This window comes from Embiotoca jacksoni, unplaced genomic scaffold (assembly GCF_022577435.1).
Source record: "Embiotoca jacksoni isolate LCO1_2020_lvr unplaced genomic scaffold, fEmbJac1.0.p SCAF_12, whole genome shotgun sequence".
Lineage (NCBI taxonomy): Eukaryota > Metazoa > Chordata > Actinopteri > Embiotocidae > Embiotoca > Embiotoca jacksoni.
Window position 1 is genome coordinate 7,666,460 of NW_027185252.1, and position 21,041 is coordinate 7,687,500.

General features: G+C 47.0%; 1 protein-coding gene across 2 annotated transcripts in view; it reads left to right on the top strand.

Moving 5' to 3' along the window:
• The first annotated feature begins 713 nt into the window (after positions 1-713).
• zranb1b (zinc finger, RAN-binding domain containing 1b) overlaps positions 714-21,041 on the top strand; it is a 20,346-nt gene continuing 18 nt past the window's right edge. The window contains exons 1-10 of one of the 2 annotated variants that reach the window (XM_069144532.1): positions 714-773; positions 2,178-3,253; positions 10,161-10,348; positions 12,171-12,324; positions 13,236-13,307; positions 14,750-14,948; positions 16,712-16,832; positions 17,296-17,425; positions 20,335-20,564; positions 20,786-21,041. The exon at positions 20,786-21,041 is cut by the window's right edge and continues 18 nt beyond it. In XM_069144532.1, the coding sequence (XP_069000633.1) occupies positions 2,272-3,253; positions 10,161-10,348; positions 12,171-12,324; positions 13,236-13,307; positions 14,750-14,948; positions 16,712-16,832; positions 17,296-17,425; positions 20,335-20,564; positions 20,786-21,004 (2,295 nt within the window). In that variant the 5' untranslated portion in view covers positions 714-773; positions 2,178-2,271 and the 3' untranslated portion in view covers positions 21,005-21,041. Of the gene's footprint in view, positions 774-2,177; positions 3,254-10,160; positions 10,349-12,170; positions 12,325-13,235; positions 13,308-14,749; positions 14,949-16,711; positions 16,833-17,295; positions 17,426-19,320; positions 19,627-20,334; positions 20,565-20,785 lie in introns of those variants that run through there. The other variant, XM_069144533.1, reaches the window with a different exon arrangement.

Below are 21,041 nucleotides of genomic sequence, written 5' to 3' on the forward strand. Positions count from 1 at the left end.
AGATGCAAAAACCATTACGATGCACAAAATTAGAAATAAACACACATCGCCGTACCCAACTGAGCCCATCGACTAAAAGAAAATAATGTCTAAACGCTCTTGCCGTTGTTATCGCTGTCACATTCGAGTGTGTTTTGCTTTCACTGAGCCTTTTAACAGTTGGAACGAGAGACGTAGAATCTGATTGGCTCATTTTTGCGTAGCCCCTGACGCCGACCAATCAGCTCGGTTGGCATATTCAGGTGGTAAATCCTGATCCTGCCTCTGACTGTAACACGGCCCCAGAGCTCACTGCTCTCCCCCCCTCGTAGTGTATTTTTTTCAGCCCTCTCTCGGTTGCTTCCCCTTACCCTGTGCCGCCATTAAAGCCCCGTCAGCTTGGCGTTTTTTTTTTTTTTTTTTTTGGGGGGGTGGGCAAACTGGGAAGAAGATAAAAGATGCTTTAAAGCATCCAAAACCCGACGTCCGAGGGACGGGACTGGGGGTGGGAGGGAGGGAGGGAGGGTGGGGGGGGGGAGGAAGTGGGTTCTTGCTCCCCGGGATGTATGGACCTTCAACTGCCAACTAAACGGCGCCCCGAAGAAGTAAATATGCGGCTGGTGTCGTCCAAGTGAGAAGAAGGACTTCGAGTTCGGATCGGAGTGGGTTTCTCCGGTGTCGCGGGGGGGGTGGGGGGGAGCTCCGTTTGTTTGGGCTGCAGTGGGGGGGGTGGGGGGGTGGCCACTGGGGGGGGGGTGGGGGAACCGAGGAGTGTAAACAACAGCCAAGCAAAGGTAAGGTTTTTTTTTTTGTTTTTACACTTCCTTCTTGTAGAGTTGATAAAAAAAAAAAAAAAAAGGGCCTCTCAAACGGTTACGGGGCAAAACATTAAAATCCCGTTAAGGGTTAGCGAGCAGCCAGCTAGCTTAATTCCCGGTTGGCAACCGAGCGACGGTAGCCTCGGTTGTCGTTTAAAGATGTCCAACGGCTCCGTGGGTCTCGTTCACGCGACACGGCGTCGGTTGCTCGTGTTTTTTTGTTGTTGTTGTTGTTGTTGTTGTTGTTGTAGCTGTAAACGGACACACGTCGACTACTCGGTATTTCAGCCGAATGTATTCACACATGTCTCGCCTCAAGTAAACTCGTCTCGGCCGTAAAGCACCTGAGCTGTTTTTGGGCAAGGTTTCCCGAGCGGACATTCATTTTTTTTTTTAATTTTATTTTTTATTTTTTTTATTTTTTTTATATAAGCATGCTCTAAAGGGTTCTGAATCATATCACGCAAATAATGTGTTGAATTTCTCACGGTGTGTTGGTAAACTTGGGGAGGCGTGGTGTAAACACGGCACCCACTTCCCCTCGAGCTTCCCCCCCCCCCCCCCCGCCAGGCTTAACGTTTATTATTATTATTATTATTTATTTATTTTATTTTTTTTATTTAACTTTGATCTTGCAAATAATGTAACGAGGGGGGAAGGGGGGGTTATTCAGTTTCATATACAGGTAGTAATAATAATAATAATAATAATAATAATAATACGCTTCGGGGGCGAATTCAATTTCAGTGCATCAGTAAGTGTCTTAACCAAGTCACGCGCCTCCCTGCTGGGTGTCGGGTTTCCGTCCCGGCAGTCTTGTTACCCAGCTCGCCCGTAGGGCGCATTTGCCCGGTGTGTGTGTGTGTGTGTGTGTGTGTGTATAACTTAGTGTATGTGTTTTAAAGTCAATGCTCGGTTCTAACAGAAGCACGGAGAACCGGTGCTTCGCTCCGGGCAGATGCACTCTTCTTGCTTTGTGGCTCTTTTAAACGTTGCTCATCACTTTTTTTTTTTTTTTTTTTTTTTTTTTTTTTTGATTACTGTGCTGCAAATTAGTGCCAGTTCAAAAGGAGGCTTACACAGTAGATCTTAAAATTGATTGACAGCAAAAGACTGGGAAGGCCGAGTGGCACAGGTGGCTGTAATACAAGCAGGATCTGTCTGGGGTGCGTTAGTTGGGAGATTTACCAATTCAAAACCTGGAAAATTTAGGGACATATTTGCCTGTTTTGAACACGGAAACATTTCTTTCAAGTGTATTGTTATTCCATTAACCTCCCAGAGGTGTTTGCCTTTTGAGTTATAGATATTTGCGGTTCATCTTTTTTCGTGCGGTGTTGTTTAACTCTATGCCCTGTGTTTTTTCCCTTCGTACCCCAGTGCACTGCTCGCCGCGTGATCTCCTTGAAAGTGGATCTGCCGAGCTGAGAGTCCCTCTGAACGGCAGGAAACCTCCCTCAGCGGCGGTGCGACGATGACCGAGCTGGTTGCCAAGTGGGCCTGTGAATACTGCACATACGAGAACTGGCCGTCAGCCATCAAGTGCACCATGTGCCGCGCTCAGAGGCCCAGCGGGGGTGCCATCATTACCGAGGAGCCCTTCAAGAGCAGCCCTGCCCTGGATGCCGGTCTGCATCAGTGGGACCCTGCAGGCCTCAGCAACAGCCCAATTCAGGGGGGATCCAGCCTACTTATTTGTCCAGACTCCAGTGCCCGACCCCGCGTTCGCATTGCTGATGTACCCGAGCCCAGCAGCAAGTGGTCGTGCCACATGTGCACCTACCTGAACTGGCCTCGGGCTATTCGTTGCACTCAGTGCTTGTGCCAGAGGCAGCAGGGTCAACAACAACAACAACAACAGCACGGGCAGCATGCGACCCATCTGGGACATCATACCCAGCAGCCACGCAGCCCCACGGAATCTCCCCAGACCTCGGGCTCTAGTTGCCGCCCTGCTCCCTCGACCACCACTACGGACCCTTGTGAGGAATATAATGACCGTAACAGGCTTAACACTCATGCACAGCACTGGACTTGCGCCGCCTGCACTTATGAGAACTGGGCCAAGGCACTCAAGTGTGTTGTGTGCGATCATCCCAGGCCCAATAGTCTGCTAGCTGAATCCATCAAACTGGCATCAGAGCCTGAGAGCCAACAACCATCATCAAAGCTGAATGAACAGGACAGGGACAACAGGAGGGGCGTTGTTGGGCATGTGGTCGGGCAAGGAGTAGGGGGCATTGTAGGCGGTGTGGGGGGTTGTAGCAGCAGCCAGAGGAGGTCGCCGCCAACCTCGAAACGGGAGTCCGAGGTGAACATGGACTTTCAGAGGATTGAAGTGGCGTCAGGGGCTGGGATTGGGAGCAAAGAGGAGCTGGAGGTGGATTTCAAAAAACTGAAGCAAATTAAGAACAGGATGAGACGGACCGACTGGCTGTTTCTCAATGCATGTGTTGGTAAGTTGAAAGGATACGTGATTTTTTTTTTATAAAAGTATACTCAAGTTATTCTTCATGCATTTTGTATGTTATGAGGAGGGCAATGAGTCAACTGAATCGTGCAAGGCGGGCCAACACTGGGAAGCGGGATTTCCACGATTTTGTGCGAATGATTATAATTGTTCTACAATCTGCAACTTTTATATCCAGTTTATATAGCGACATCCAGATGACTCTGAATTGCATCCTACTGATGCTGACACACTGTTTATGCCCAGAAATGCTCTGCATTCAGCGAGTAAAAAGTTCCCTACACAAACAGCAAGTGTCCGGCCACCCACACTGTAATGTTGGTGAATGCCGAGTGGGAGGGAGGGTGAGCATTGCAAGAAGAACTCGTGATTGCCTTTTTCTCTCTCTCTCTCTCTCTCGCACCACTGTTTCACTCTTTCTCTTGCCTTTGCCACGAGTGAGCAGAGTTTGTTCTGCACACCCACTCAAGCTTCCGGTCTTTTTCCCTGTCACTTTGACAATTATTCTGCTATACGAGAAGCACAAATTTGAAACCTACGCATACCTATAATATTCCAAATGAAGCCCTTGCATTGATAGTTAATCATAATATTTTTTTTTCCTGCCACTTCATTCCTCAAAGCAGAGAGTCAGAGTGTCAGAGAAACATCACTGCGGTTAGTTTGCTTCTGGTCCCACACTGGGTGTCTCACTGCATGTGGCATGGTGAATTTCCCCATGTCTGGGGGGGGGGGGGCTTGTCCCTATGGGGTGAGTCTCGTCTGGTCCGAATGTCTGATGTGCACGTAATCTCTTTTAGGTCATTCAAAGGTCAGCGATCCTGATCTGATCGGAAATGTCCCTAAATCTCTCTCACGTCGTTTGATGGAAATTAAGTCCAGGCTGTGTCCAAAATCACTCCCCGTTTGCCGTCGAGTTTATAACGTACTCGGGAAAATGTTATGTATGCAGCCGATGACTGTAATTATCATCGATATCTGCCTATTATTTCTGCTATTTGGTCTTGGGGGGGGAAAATGCTCATTGCAGTTTACCAGACGGCAAATAGACACGTGCATATTGTTTGTTTTGCTTTAACAACATTCCAAAACATTTGTTTTTACTGCAGTTAAGCGCTCAATTGCTGGCATATTGTCAATTACAAAAAGTCAACTCTGACCTGTATAGTCTTAGGTTCACCATAAATAAAATAAAAATGTATTTTGAAAGCAGGCAATATTCATAAATATATTAAACATTAAAACCATCAGGGCAGCTTTCGCTTTAGAAGTGCACAAAGCAATTCCATGCCGTCCACGTCGGTTGGCTACGCGAGGGTCCATTTGCACGCACAACTGTAGACCACCATTGTAAAACAATAATATGCAGCCATTAGGACAATGAAGTAGGTCTCTCTGTTATTAGAGCAGTCCCTGCCGAACTATTTGGAGGCGCTTCGATTTGTACCTGCGTTCGATTGGAGTTCAAAATTCTCCCGAAACCCTTTTGCTACGTCCGCCGACTATTCTTGGGGACGGAACGGCAACAACCTCCGGCTCAGAAGAATAAAACGTGTAGTTTGAGTTAACTCTTCATACAAGATTACTAAAAAAAAAAAAAAAATCGCACCATCTTAGCATGTTTTGTAAATAACAACTGATATACTCCCACAATGTTTGGGTAGTGTGTAGGCGTAGATAGACCACACTGACCAAACTAAACCTCCTGTACCAAATCATTTGGAGTCAATACACATACCCATTGCAACCCCAGTGTTTGTAAACAGTGACCCCAGCTCCGGTAGATGCTCCAGTTTACTAAAGGGACCTGCCAACCTAAAATAGCATGACCCATGTAACAGAAGTCAAAAAAAAAAGACTGGGGCAACAGCAGTTACCTTCGGCCCTGCTGTCTGCACGACACCAGATCAACTCCGTGAACTCGACTGACGTGCGTGGTGGCGTTTGTGGTGCCATTTCCTCTTCTCAGTCCCGCAACAATGATTATGAGGCTATAAACAGATTTGGCATTGTTCACCTGGTTAGCGGAATTGCTCTCTGATGTCACTTGTGAGGGCAAAACCCGGACCCTGCGTGTTGCACTGCCTCCACTGTTCTGTCAAGGTTTCTTTCAGAAACACTCGAGTTGTATTCGGAGAGACTGGTTTCATGTTGTGCGTTCATCTTTCCTGAAGCCCGATGCTCGGGACTTTTGTAAGCTTAATGAGTCACTAGTTGAGAGTGCTCCTTAAGCATCTACTTGTTTGTGTTTATGCAGGTTTATCGGCCCCCATCTTTTATACTTAAAGATGTTTCCTGTGACAAGAGTAAGGTGTTTCGGAAGTAGCCTAATAGTTTCATTTTTAAAGCAATGGTCGGTGTCTCCAGTATAATTTTTGATAATATTATGCATTCTTCTCCGATTCTTAACTTGAAGGGTCTAGAGCCTGACTGATCATAGGACGGTGGATTGGGTAATGTGCTGGATGTGTTGTTTGTCCCTTACGGTAATAACATAGTCAGATTTAGTCCCTCCGCCTCATGAACACCTACATGCGGTTCAAAGTCTTGAGTACTCCTACCTTAGCAATGTGAAAGGAAAGAGGAGCGTGGTCAGAGGAACACAGGGAATGTGCGAACACCAAACAAACCCGTCTCCTACTTTCTGTAAGGTAATAGTACTACAAGGGCTAAGTTAGGATGAACAAAAATAATATCGCAATGCTTTCGTCCTTTTAGCAATGTACAGTACATAGTAATATACAGTTTGTTATGACTCAGAACCTCAAAGTCATTCTTTACTGAAGTCTGGCTACCGGATATGCACAGAAAACAATAGATTACAGATATATTTTAAACATGTCAGACAATGTTAACAAAAATCAACCAAATAAGGTTGAAATTAACACGTAAAAATAAGTTTACAGTTGCTAAGTACCGATATCCCACAAAGGTCATATCCTGTTTGAATAGTCACTGTTACAGTAACAACAGTATAGTGACGTTTAGTAACACGTTTAAAAAAAAAAAAAGTTATGGCGTAACAAAGATCCTTCCCACAAAGTAATTTGGAATCATTTAATGCAGATATCAGGGGTTTCCCTACTACTACAACTCTTGAGCGTAACGAGCAGAACAACGATCCTGAGAGTGCTCCATCAGCGCGATTACAGTTTTTCTGGAAATTCTATACAGGAGTTTATGGATTTACCTCCTCCATGGCAGCAATAGACGTGATAGGAGCCTCCAGAGTGGGTAAAGATGCATTCATAGTGTCTCAGTCAGTTGGCGCGACCGGCCCACATTTAACACCGTCATCCCACTTTTCCACCGCATTCAAAGTTAAACTCTACTCTGGTTTTTTTTGTTTTTTTTGGTGCCAGACTTTTCTGGTTTATGCTTTTCCGCTGCAGATAGTACCCCCTCAGTGTAGGTGGTCGTCGTGGTGATGCGTGCAACCACTGTGACGTCATCTTCAACATGACACACATACTGACAGAATCCATATATTGGCAACCAAACAGATTATTTGCAGCTCCTGAACTGACCCTGGCCTGGTTTTTGCAGGGTGAAAACAGTCGCGTCGAATGCGGTGGAAAAGCAGCCTCGCACTGTCAAATGGCAATTGGGAGGATGAGAAAATTACCTTCGCACAACAACTCGTGTTGTTTTTCATGCATATTGTAATGCCAACCATTCCAAAATCATGTGCTTAGTTTTTGGTTAAAATGGCATATTTTCATCGCCGCAGCACCTGAGCGTCCCCGAAACCCAACTGCAACCTTGAATAATGATCATTTTACTCCACAGTTCGGAAACTTCTGCGTCCGTTTTTCCAAAGTAAGTATTAGGTATAAAAAATAAAAAAAATAACAACATTTGATGCAATACAAAAAAAAACTATAATGTCCATAAAGGGTATCGTTGTATTTAAAAAAAAGAACAAAACAGACTATATGCGTATGGCCTGATTTTGCTTCTTTGAGAAGAAGTGGGATGCGACATTGTGTACTCTGAGGCTTTCTTGCTGTCCTTGCAGACTGAAGTCAGACATCTATATTAGTACCAGCAGAATGCCCAGTATAATCTCAGGCTACTATAGACCTCTTTCAGGGCACGTTGTTGCAGGAAAAGAACATGTGTAACTAATAGCAGTAATAGCTGCTCTGCTCCATTTAGGTGTGTCAGTGAGCCAACACAGAGCAACAAAGAACTTGCATTTATATTCAGTGTTATTAATGACACTCGTGTATGTTGTTGTTGTAACATGTCAAAATGTCTGACTGAAAAGGCACTATATTCTTCTGTCGTCAGTGATTTGTGTTCCCTTTTAGTTGGGAAATTTCTCTTCGTTTGTTTGCGCTGCAAAAGCTTCTGTAAAAGCCGTCTGACGAGTAATGATCGGGAATGGGTTTGCTGAACGCGACATCCATCTTCACAATTAATAACGTGTCTTGATTCCGCCCCGAGTGCTTGTTTTCTGTAATAGTTCTCGGGTGAGATAGTCGCTTCTTTTCGGTGCTGGTTTCCTTGTTTTAGTAAATTTCGAGAAATGAGTGTCACTGTCTAGAAAAACATCCAAATGAGGTAGTTTGCTACTCTATTTGAAAGAATATTGAAATTGGTGCAATCCAAGCCGCAGCTGAAACAACTTGTACTGAAAACCGGCGAAAAAATAATATCCCCTTGTTTGTTCACTTTGTTGTTTGTTAAAGGCCAAATTATTTGAGTAAAAAGCTCAAATACTCTGGTGAAAAAGAAGATGCGGTATGTTTGACCTCGTGTCTGTTCACCAATTTGAAATCATAACTGTGGTGGGTATGATTAGTTTGACAAACTGCTTAAGGCTTATTTATGTACACCGATCTACCATAACATTAAAATCAGTACCAGGTGACGCATAAAGTATAATACAATAGTCCAGCATTTAAAAAATAAAAAAAAAAAAAAAAACTGCCTTCAAGAGGATTATAATGTTCGTTTGTTATTCAGTCTGATTTAGAGAGGGGTTAATTTATTTTATTAGTTTAATAGTTATTTCAATCTTGGAGACTGTAATCTGTGCTGCTGTTGAACCACTGGCTAATACTGAGAGGCGTTCCTAATATTTTGTCCCTCCCGTTCAAATAAGCTGGGCTGACTAACCGCCGCGCATTACGGTCCTTATGGAGCAAGGTCCCGTGCTGGGCTTGTGTTGCATTATCCTAATTGCGTCACCTGTCGGCAGCTTTTAATAGCGCGGCTGATCGTTGTACACCGAGCAGCAGAGAATACCCCCAATTTATTTGTGTACGTCCGTCGGCTTTGGGAAGCGAACGGGCGCTTAAACGCGCCCTTTTTAAGCGTACGTCTTGTTTGCGTATTAGCGCCTTTCGTGCTCACCAGAGGATCTCCGCGAGAGGACAGTGGTGCCTGCGGGGCCGCAGGCCGCGCCCCGCACTAATGGAGCGTTTTGCGGGACGCGGCCGTTGATCCCTCTCTGATCGACACGGGCGCTGCTGTTGTCTAGCTCTCTCGTCTCATCTCTGGCAGCGCTCAGCCGGCCCCACGTGGCGCGAGCGAGTCCTTCCGCCCACCACACGCGCGTCTCTCTCGCTCTCGCTCGCGCACAGACCATGCGGCCGAGCATTGTTGTGCGGCCCTTTTGACGCGAGAACAAAAGCCCGGCGGCGTTTTAATGCTGTCGAAATGTACGAGAGACGACCACGTGGGCATTTACCGCATACGCTGGAAAAAAGTAAAACGATGCGGGGCTTTTGAAATGAATTGGCAACTTCGATGTTTGATTTTATATTTTGTCACAACACGCCCGTCCGAGTAGAGTATTCTACATAAACGGCGAGTGACTCGCTTTATTTCCCTTTGTTGCTTGTTTGATGGCAGTGCTGGCGTTGGGGGCTGAAAGCTAAAAAAAAACAAAAACTGACCACTTCTCTCGTGTTGAGCTCATCACACAACCATCCACATCTCGGTCTTAGTCTGCTTATATCAGTGCGTGTTATTGCTTTGGTTTAGGACTAAAAATATCCCCATCCTTTAGCCTCTCGGGACAGTTTACCACACAAGTACACACACACACACACACACACACACACACACACACACACATCCCAATAGTTTTTTTTTTTTTATTATTATTTTTTTGTTTTTTTACTCGCGCTTACATTAAAACACAAAACTGACCGAACATGGTTCATGTCTGATTATCAAGTGGGTGATTTTTAAGGTTTACAGGTGAACATCCAGTTAGTGTGTGTATTTAAGGGAAGGTTTAGTGTTGGTTCACTGCAGTTCTGCTGCAGTCAAATATGTTTCTGTAGTTGTCTTGTCGAGTTTGCGTGCTGAAGGTTGATGTCAATTTTTTTTTCTTTTCTTTCTTTCGAAAAGCAAACACCTGCACCCAACGCACCCTTCAGCCCTCACGCTAAGATCTGAGCCTGAAGATTAAGAGGGGAAAATAATAACTGACAGATTACCACGCGCCCCCTATTGTCTTTTTCCCTCGACTTCAAAGCGAGTGAAGTTTCAAAGCTGTTAGAGCTGCCACAGATATAAAGCCTCTTCTGATCGCCAACATTTCAGACATTTTGGTCGAGCACACAATGTCCTCTGTTCAAGGCTGTTCTCAACTTGTTTTTATGTTGTTGTGTTTTTTTGGTTTTTTGGTTTTTTTTGCATCTGTCGTGATGCGATTTTAAACTTTGCCACTTTCGGATTTACCCACAATGTACCATCATTTTTTGTTCATTTTTGTGCTAAAAAAAAAAAAAAAAAAAAAAAAAAGCGAACTTGCGGTGACTGTCTTCTACTCAAAAGTATCAAAAGACATAAAACGGTGTCCACAGTGTTCGTTTTTTTTTTATTAATGCTATTCGTGAATATGACCTTTCTCCTCTCCTCTCTTTGCCTGAAAGGTGTTGTGGAAGGCGACCTGGCAGCTGTAGAAGCCTACAAGTCATCGGGAGGCGACATCGCACGGCAGCTGACATCGGACGAGGTGCGCCTATTAAACCGGCCCTCGGCGTTTGACGACGGCTTCACGCTGGTTCACCTCGCTATCCGCTTCCAGAGACAGGACATGCTGGCAGTGTTACTCACAGAGGTCAGTAGTGACAACCCGAGACGTTCGTATCTTTCGGCAGTCGCCCGCCCTCAGCCGTTGGCTCTTTTGAAATCTGCGTCTGCAACCACACGCACGACAGTATTTGAAAAACACCGATGTACACTTGTTGTGAGATCGTATCGTATTGTATCGTTCTGTAAAACTGATGCGAATTCGAAGCCTTTTTCTCTTTCACTACAAACTTGGAGTGAAGTACGTGACTGAGATAAGACCGAGCGAACGGAGCACTTCAAACAAAACACTCTTGGTTTTAGATGTCGAAAATTGCTCGACCTCATCTTCAAGCAGAATACACTTAAAGCAATAGAGTTTTTTTTATTTAAGAATATGAACATATTTTTGTTTATAAAAAAAAAAAAAAAAAAAAAAACAGACCAGAAACTGCATTATAAGAATTGCCGGGCGTCGGACGGACACGACGCCCTTGAATTCCGGTACGATTGTTGCAGTGCTTTTTATTTATTTTTTTATTTTTTTGCGCGTCAGAGATGATGCAGAGTTTTCTTGCAAAGTCTCTTAATCTCAGCATCCAGTGAGATCAGCCGGGAGGCATCAAGGCCAAAAAGGATTTGTAAATAGGAAGGTTACGCGCTCCCGGTGCACGAAGCACATCATACTTTCACTCGCCGGTCTCCGGTGTGATAGCCATCCCTCTGCTGGTAATTATTTGATGTTGTTAGTGTTGTTTATGCAACGGAGACGGCGCGCGTGCGCGCGCGCGCGCATGCGAGCCTGCAGTGTACACACGCTTAGGTTGATTGCGGCTCACTTGCCGTCAGCACTGTGATCCCAGATTATCTGTATACACACCTCTCCTCCCACACTCAGCCACTGCCCCACTTTCTCCCCCCCCCCCCCTCCCCTCCCCTCCCCTCCCCGAGAGATTGAGTGAGTAACCACTGGATCCCGTCACTAAAACGCTTCAAAGCTGACAATCTGCTTCAACACCCAAACACGTCTGCTCTTCCTCCGGTCTTGAGGCGCACGTTACATTTGATCAGGGAAAGTAAAATTAGCTCAGATCAGAGAGTCATTCGAGTCTTCTGCCTGAACACGCAAAAAAAAAAAAACAACAACAAAAAAGTCGCATCTTTGTTTTTTTTTTTAAGTGTTCAGACTCCATCTGTGCTGGAAAAAAATATTTTTAAGGGCATCTCCTGAAATTCTCTGGATTTGTTTAAACAGCAGAACAGATGAGATTGTCTCGAGCTCATTGCCGGGGGGGGCGGGGGGAGGGGTGCATCTCTGCCTCAGGATTTCTCTCTGCAGAAGAAAATCGTATCATTTTTACTTATTGAAAAGAACCTTTTGATAAATGCTCACGTTGTTGAGTGTACATCACGTTGCATTATCCCTCCAGAATTCCTCTTGACTTCTTTTCTTCTGTTTTTAAGCCTGCAGTTGTCCAGCCCCTCCGCATTTATTTAACGTCTCAGACAAAATGATTTCTTCTGTCCGGATCTCTTTATTTGACCACCTTCGATCACGTCCCGAGAGCCACTTTACCAAAGTCACAAGTGACTTATTTTAGGCCGCTGAAGCTGGGAGCTGTTTGTTTCTACTCTTTTAAGAGCTCACTGGAGCCTTTGATACGGTTGGCCTCGCAGCGTGCAGCTGAAATACCTTGAAAGTTGGTTTTGTGTCGGTCAGCTGAGCCATTTCTTGTTGGTTGTGGTCGTGTCGCTTGTGAAATACGACCTTCCGCAATCGCTAGAAATGCTCTTGCTCAATTCTCTGTCTCGTGTACTCTTGATGCAGATTATACGCCCTTCCCCTTCCCCTTCCCCTCTCCTCTCTGCAGGTGTCCCAGCAGGCAGCCAAGTGCATTCCAGCCATGGTGTGTCCCGAGCTAACGGAGCAGATCCGTCGAGAGGTCGCCGCCTCTCTTCACCAGCGCAAGGGAGACTTCACCTGTTATTTCCTCACTGACCTGGTGACCTTCACCCTGCCTGCAGGTCAGCAGCTCATCGGCAAAAACTATTTTACATATATATATATATATATATATATATATATCTATACCCAAAAATATAAGCTCTTTGGTGGAAGCAGGCTAAAAGCAACAGCAAAATTCATGAATGTGATAACATGAATTCCAGAAGCTGCCAACGTACTTGCAACTCTGTAGCTGAAGAAGCCCAGTCTAGTCGTTCCCTCTCTCCCAACTGTGCAGCAGAATGCTTGTTTTGTTGACTTGTGGCAAGAAATTGCTTGTTGTTGAGACGCTGAGGGTACATAATGCTGCGGTTGTCTCCAGCTGCCAGAACATGGAGGCTACCTCTGGCTCACTGTTTGAGTATTGTTCTTGAATATACCAGCCCTCCAACCATGCACGTCTCTCGTTCGTAACAAAACTAGCTTTAGTATTTTTTTTTTTTTTTTTTTGCCGGTGTCTTTCTGTAAAATGACATGCATGCGTTGCTATTCCTGTCGGGATTTCATTGTGCGGAACAGCTATTATGGCTGCGTCTGTTGCTGGTAGCTAAGCTAAGGATTTTTGTCATGCCGAGTGTTCGGGACAATGCCGACCTTGGCTTCTGGCCACTATAGAAACCCGTTCTGTTCAGTTCCACAAAGTCAATGCATTCATTTATTTTAGCTAAAGAATAAGCTACTGTGTTGACAAGAGCTCAGAGCACGCAGTGAAAGGCAGCGCTGTTGTGGAAAGAACAAAACATGGTGGTTTGAGTTAAAATGAGCCACGGCAGAAATACTTTCTAGTTGCCTTTTTTTTTTTTTGGGCGGGGGGGGGGGTCATTTTGTGTTGCAGGTATTTAAAATAAAGATAAAATGCATTCGTAACTGAAATAATTCCCTGCACTGCTCTCTCTCTCTCGCTTCAGTTCTGTCATTTCTTCTTTTTCAGACATTGAGGACTTGCCCCCGGCTGTTCAGGAGAAATTGTTCGACGAGGTGCTGGACCGAGACGTTCAGAAAGGTGAAACGTTCGCTCCTCCGTCTTCACGACTTAACGTTGCAGTAAAAACCTGTCGCACGCCCGCGCGCATGCGCCGATGCGGCGGCTTTGAAAGTGTGAGAGAAAAAGGAGAACCAGCGATCGTCCTGCTTCTTGGCAAACAGTGGCGGCCCCCCCCCTCATAACCTGTGTACTATAACGGGGGGGGGGGAGGCTGCAGAGTGCCGGCAGCGTTGTGTTACTTGTATTTCCCCTCTCGCCGACATAGTTTTTTTTTTTTTTTTTTGCCTGCCTGCTCGTCACTCTGCCAGAGCTGTCCGTCTTTATCGTGTGCACCGGTCACTAATCAGCCTAATCGAGTTTTAGGGATTTCTCTGATCCCCCGCTGAACGATTGTACTTCCTTTCAGTCCTCCCCGCACGCACGCACGCACACACAAACAAATACAAACACATTTAAAAGGCTTTCTTAATTTAGTTTCCTGCTTATTTGTGCACCGTGTTTAATCATCCAAATGGGTCCAAACAGTAGGCACTAACGGTACAAAGCCTTTCGAGGTGTTGTTTGTTTTCACTCAAATTCCAAGTTTTGGTGGACACGTGGAAGTGAACAGCAAACTTTGTTACGGGATTAGGACGAGGACATCGGACACGGCTTAAACCACGATTACCTGACCTCGTAAGCCCCGCGCAAACTTTTCCTAGAGGTGCATCGTGTGGCTGCCTTTGCAGGGGGGGAAAAAAAAACAACAAAAAAAACAGCGCACAAAAATATCACGGTAGCGTAAAGAAGCTTTGTGTAGTTGTGTCCAGAATAACCATAACTCTGATTTCAGATGCACAAAACTATATTGATTTTTGCTCCGGTGTTTTCGGTGTTTTTTTTTTTTTTTTTTTTTTTTTTTTATAAACTAAAAAGCTGAGCTACTAAATAAATCAGACATTGTTCTGTCTGCAGCAATTTGAGGTTAAAGACACTCGGCTCCACCAAGCAAAGCAGCCAAAAAAAAAGAAAAAAAAAAAGAACGGCTGATGCTTCACTTGCATTTTGCAAACAAGTTTCTGCAGTACAATAAATATTAGCACGTACTAACACGTATTTGTGTCTGTTGACTGTAAATCTAATTTGTTTTTCTTGCTGTAACCTTACCCGGGATAGTTATTTTGTTTAGCGGCGTGCGCGCAGACGTCGTTGCGTCAAAATCTATTTTCACAGATGTGAGTAGTTATTAACCCTCTCCAAAACGGTCCTTTCAAATAGCATCGCCTGTCTCGCAAGAAAAAGAAACGCACCGCAGCCTCTGTAAAGCTCCCGATAGCCGCCCGGTGTTGCATTTCTCGGCACAACGTGTTCTCTCTGTGGTTCAGCAATCAGCGCTACCGAGAGGCTTTTTTTGTTTTGCAGAGATACAGTACTCTGTTCCCCCCCCCCCCCCCCCCCCCCACCTCCCATCTCTTGTTTAGAACTCGAAGAGGAGTCTCCCATCATCAACTGGTCCCTGGAGCTGGCGACTCGGTTGGACAGTCGACTGTACGCCCTGTGGAACCGCACGGCCGGGGACTGCCTCCTGGACTCCGTGCTGCAGGCCACGTGGGGCATCTACGACAAGGACTCGGTGCTGCGCAAGACCCTCCACGACAGCTTGCACGACTGCTCTCACTGGTGAGGCCTGCAGAGCGGGAACCAGAGTACAGATTAGTGTGTTACAGGCCCTCCTTTTTGAGAAATTGCAACCTGCGAACAGCGCCTAGTCTCGAGCTGCCTCGCGCTGTCCCAAACAGACCGCGTGGACATAATGCACCACACGGTCAGCAGCAGTAACGCCGGTGACAGCAATGCGAGGCAGCGCTGGTGCCGTTTAGGAGACTAATTCTAATTAGCGGACGTTTTAATTAAGGCAAAACAAGGTCAAAATACTGCAGTTTTTTTTGTTGTTTTTTTTTTGTCTGTCTATATACTTTAGACTGAATAAACAAGTGTGTTTTTTTTACACTGACTTCTTAGGTTCCAGTTAAAAGACATCCATGTTTTTCCTTTTAGTATTTAGCTAAAATACAACAGGAATGTTGACAAAAAGTAAGATGGTTTAGTTTTAGTGCAGCTAAAAGCAACAGTTTAATGTTACATATTGTTTTCATTTAACATTGCATGACTAGGGGACATGTGCTTTCGAGTTTGGGATTTACAGTTTTCTCAGAATCCAGAGTTTGGATTGCCGGCTCACACGGAGATCTGAGACCTTGATGTGGAAATGAGAGGGTTTGACCAGGGCTTCTGTCCAGTTGGACATAAGACAAATATTAGAGCCAATCAATAAACTCTGGTGTCCTTTTTGGTGTACAAATACAAGTTTGAAGCCATGTACCATCCAAATACTATACAAATTGAGTAGTACATTCTGTCTTGACATTCAATTATGTCTTTAAAAAAAAAAAAAAAAACTCGTTAAAATTACTCCCGTCCAGAACCTTGGAAAAAGCAAATGTTTTTATTTCTTTTTTATTTTGAAAGTTGACCTGAAATGTGCATCGTCAGCGTACGAGGGGCAATCAAAAAGTTCTGGGACCGCTCCCGTTGCATGAAAATGGAGCACTGTGAGGTCCCTGGAGCAGAAACTACAGCTTCATGAGTATTCCGACTTGCGCTCATCAACATCAGCGCTCAAGTTACGCACATTTTTGTGACCACCGATCCGCTTTTGGCAGTTTCACCGTCGACCTGATCAGAGAGCGCGCATAAAATTTGATGTCAAATTTTTTTTTTTGGGGGGGGGGGGGAACAGAAAGAAGTCGCGGGGAGTCCAATCCTGTGAGCGACGGTTGTATTGTCGCGGGCGGTCACGGTAGATTTTGTCTTAAGGGTCGCCGCGGACGACCGTCCCCAAGTTTGACGCCAAATTTGACGCGCGCTCTCCGCTCGGGTTTTATGGTCCCGAAATTGGGGGGGGGGGGGAGTTGGATCGAGCGACGTAATTTGAAATACTTAGTCGGGAAGATTACAGCTTTCTCACCGCTCCCCTGCACACTGGTTGGCTCCAAACTGGTTGTGATGTCATCGCGCCTCCGGGCTGCTCGTCAAACTGCACGGGAATCACTGTGCGCCGTGAAACTTGAAACGCCCGAATGAGGAACAAGAACGAAAACACCCTTCGCAGCGGAGGGTGAGGCCGACCCCGCGTGAGCACAACAGCCCGGCGTGACTCGCGGCATTGCGACAAACCGCCGGTTTTACCGGCGAGGGGGGGAAAAAAAAAAAAAAAAAAAAAAAAATCCCTATTTAGACACGATAAGCCGCCGTCACCCGACCGAAACCGCGACAGAAATGGAGGGCGGTGGAGTCGACGGCGGCCCCGACGCCCTTTTCTGCAACGGAGGTCAAACGACGTCACGGCCTCAACAGTCGGTGTGCTTTGTGTTTTTGGGCAGGTTCTACACGCGCTGGAAGGAGTGGGAGTCGTGGTATTCCCAGAGCTTCGGCCTCCACTTTTCCCTCCGAGAGGAGCAGTGGCAGGAGGACTGGGCTTTCATCCTGTCCCTCGCCAGCCAGGTACACGAACGCAAAGGCGCCCGACATCGAGACGGAGCGCAGGGTGCACGAATTATGCGAGAGGCTTTACTGATCTTGCCACAGCGTACTTCATCTGCAATGCCCCCCCCCCCACCCCCACCCCACCCCTGAAAGTGCATCCTGTCTGTCACCAGCGCTTCTCTGCTTCCCGCCGCTCCGTGTGACCTCACCGACTAAGTATTTGGGCGGGTTGTTATTATGTCGGGGTGTGAAAGCTCAGTCATTGTGTGCGTGTTTTTTTTTTTTTTAGTTTTGTTTTTTTTAATGTTTCGCAGCACGCTGCGGTATCTTGGCAGCATTTAAGAATCCTGACTTTGTAGTTTCACCCGCTCCGGCCTCTTCAGCTAACCGGTCGCTGTTGTTGTTTTTTGTTTTTTGTTGTTTGTTTTTGGGTTGTTGTTTTTTTTTTAACTGTTTTTGGTGTTGTGTTTTCATTCCACAGCCGGGATCCAGCTTGGAGCAGACCCACATCTTCGTTCTCGCGCACATACTTCGCAGGCCCATCATCGTCTACGGAGTGAAGTATTACAAAAGTTTCCGTGGCGAAACGCTCGGGTACACCCGTTTTCAAGGTGAGCAGTCAGCTGATCGTCTGAACGAACTTCCGTTCTGCTCGGACGTCGTTGGAGCGCAGCTTCGTTCCGGCGGGCGTCCGACGACCGGACTTTGTGGAATAGCTGCGGCCTTACATGTGTCTGCGCTACTGACATGGCTGACAGAACTTCCCCTAACTTGTATTTTACGTCCTGTATCGGTCTTTTTGTTTTATCGTGCGACTTTCAGGATTGCGCTGCGGTGCAGGAAAATGTTCCACGCGCACACCGAGGACATGTAGCGGAACATATGTAAACCATCGCGCCGTCCTGTGAGAGCGGAGAGCGGAGTCCACCTTTACGGCGCGCAGTAAAAACAGTCTGGATTCAATTTGTCTGCTGAGTGATGCTGTGCAGGGGATGATGGGAGTGCTCTGCAAGGGCCAAATGCTTGTGGTAAAGTCTGCCTGATGGATCAGTGATTTACTGTTGCCAGGAGCCAAAAAAACAGAGAGGAAGGCATGCTTAGAGGGGGAGGGGGGGGGTAGGAGGGAGAGAAGGGAGGGGAGAGGAGGGTGGGTAGGAGGGAGGGAAGGAGGGAGGGTGGGTAGGAGGGAGGGAGGGTGGAGAGGAGAGGAGGGAGGGACGGAAGGAGAGGAGAGGAGAGGAGGGAAGGAGGGGAGGGAGGGAGGAGAGGAGGGAAGGAGAGGAGAGGAGGGGTGGGAGGGAGGGAGGAGAGGAGGGTGGGGAGGAGAGGAGGGTGGGAGGGAGGAGAGGAGGGTGGATGGGAGGGAGGGAGGGAAGGAAAGGAGAGGAGAGGAGGGAGGGACGGAAGGAGAGGAGAGGAGGGAAGGAGAGGAGGGTGGGAGGCAGGGAGGGTGGATGGGAGGGAGGAAGGGAAGGAAAGGAGAGGAGAGGAGGGAAGGAGAGGAGGGTGGGAGGCAGGGAGGGTGGATGGGAGGGAGGGGAGGGTGGAGAGGAGAGGGAGGGAGGCAGGGAGGGAGGGAGGAGAGGAGGGTGGGTGGGAGGGAGATGAGGGTGGGTAGGAGAGAGGGGAGGAGGGTGGGAGGCAGGGAGGGAGGGAAGGAGAGGAGGGAGGGAGGAGAGGAGGGAAGGAGAGGAGGGTGGGTGGGACAGAGAGGAGAGGAGAGGAGAGGAGAGGAGAGGAGAGGAGAGGAGAGGAGAGGAGAGGAGAGGAGAGGAGAGGAGAGGAGGTGTCTCCACATTGTTTTCCGGGGAACCAGCACTGCATTTTCAAGTCGGCATCGACAGCACGTCGTTTCCAGCAAAGCACATTCATACAAACGTTCTGCTTCTCTGCATGTGCGAGAAAAAAAAAATGGCGCCGTGTCTTTCTCTCTCTTTGTTTGTGAGTTATAATTACTTTATAAAATATGATGGATTGTTACTAAACAAGAACTCCAGTGTTCTGCTGCATAATTAACCCTTCACGATGGGTTTTTACTCTCCGAGTATCATCACATTGTGGGACTTTCTCTTAAGTGAAAAGACTTTTCCCAACTTATCTTATTAAATTCAACTTGTTTCTTATATTATTTACTTTCAGCTTGTGCTAAATAGTTGGTTTTTTTGTTTTTGTTTTTTTAAATTCTCATTTGTATAAGAACATTTTTTTTATTGAAGAAAAAAAGAAAACATTTTTTATTGAAGAAGAAAAAAAATAATACCCAGCAATCCAAATATTTTAACTCAAGCTTGATTTTTTAATTGCAGTGCGAGAAATTTGACCTCCAAAGTCTTTAAAAAAAAAAAAAAAGCCATAAATCACCGTTCACATAGCAACGCCGAACTCTTTCTTTTGAAGAAAACTTCACCTGCAGCCGTTAGTTACGCCGTCCTAAAAGTGAGTTAACGTCCTGTGGTGTTTTTACAAGCAATTCCAACGTGAAGAGGAACGTTTGTTTTTATTACAGTCGAACCGTAAAAGCGCCGAGAACTCCTCGGGGGGGAACCTCAGAACAAATGAACAACCGAGTGGTCTTTAACAACTTTGGAGACACTGAAATGTCACCGTTGATATAACTGAGCGGTCTGCTGCCATGTTTCCGGTACGTGCGCTCGTGATGAGTGTGTGTTTCTGCAATAACACAAAGGTCACCGTGTGAGGAAGTAAACGGGTTGACGTCTCTTCACTTCACCGCCTCCGACTGGTCGAGATGAACTGTTGGAAAAACAAGAATTAAAAACCTTCTCTTTGTGTCCTCCTCCTCCTCCTTCTTCGCCTCCTCTTCCTTCTTCACCTCCTCCTTCTTCACATCTTCCTTCTTCGCCTCCTCCTTCACCTCTTCCTTCTTCACCTCCTCCTTCACCTCCTCTTCCTTCTTCACCTCCTCTTCCTTCTTCACCTCCTCCTCCTTCTTCAACTCTTCCTTCACCTCCTACTTCTTCACATCTTCCTTCTTCACTTCTTCCTTCTTCACCTCCTCCTTCATCTCCTCTTCCTTCTTCACCTCCTCCTTCACCTCCTCTTCCTTCTTCACCTCCTCTTCCTTCTTCACCTCCTCCTCCTTCTTCAACTCTTCCTTCTTCACCTCCTTCTTCACCTCCTACTTCTTCACATCTTCCTCCTTCACTTCTTCCTTCTTCACCTCCTCCTTCATCTCCTCTTCCTTCTTCACCTCCTACTTCTTCACATCTTCCTTCTTCGCCTCCTCCTCCTTCACCTCCTCTTCCTTATTTACCTCCTACTTCTTCACATTTTCCTTCTTCCCCTCCACCTCCTCCTCCTTCACCTACTTCTTCACATCTTCCTTCTTCGCCTCCTCCTTCTTCACCTCCCCCTTCACCTCCTCCTCCTTATTTACCTCCCACTTCTTCACATCTTCCTTCTTCCCCTCCACCTCCTCCTCCTTCACCTACTTCTTCACCTCCTCCTCCTTCTTCTCCTCCTCCTTCACCACCTCCTCCTTCTCCTCCTCCTCCTTCAGGTGTGTACTTGCCCCTTTTGTGGGAGCAGAGTTTCTGCTGGAAGAGCCCCATCGCTCTGGGCTACACGCGAGGCCACTTCTCAGCACTGGTTGCCATGGAGAACGACGGCTTCGACAATCGCGGCGCGGGCGCCAACCTCAACACGGACGACGACGTGACGGTCACGTTCCTGCCGCTGGTCGACAGCGAGAGGAAGCTGCTTCACATTCACTTCCTCTCAGCGCAGGAAGTAAGGAGCCCCCCCCCCCCTCCTCCCCTCCCCCCCTCCCCCTTTACCGAGTTCAGCGTTTTCTTGTCTGTGCTTTTAAATTCAGGCGCCGATTGGCGTGTTTTCCGTCGTGAATCCTGTTTCCTCGTCCGTGTGTCCACGCACCGCGCGGCGCGTCTCCAGCGAAATTGTGAAACGGCTCCCTCTGATGCTCATGTCCTCATGTCCCCCTTGTCCTCCAGATGGGTAACGAAGAGCAGCAGGAGAAGCTCCTGCGGGAGTGGCTGGACTGCTGCGTGACGGAGGGCGGCGTCCTGGTGGCCCTCCAGAAGAGCTCGCGCCGCCGCAACCACCCGCTCGTCACCCAGATGGTGGAGAAGTGGCTGGACGGCTACCGGCAGATCCGGCCCTGCGCCTCCCTGTCCGACGGCGAAGAGGACGACGACGACGACGACGAGTGACAAAACTTGAAAGCGGAGGGAGACGGTCCGCCGGGGG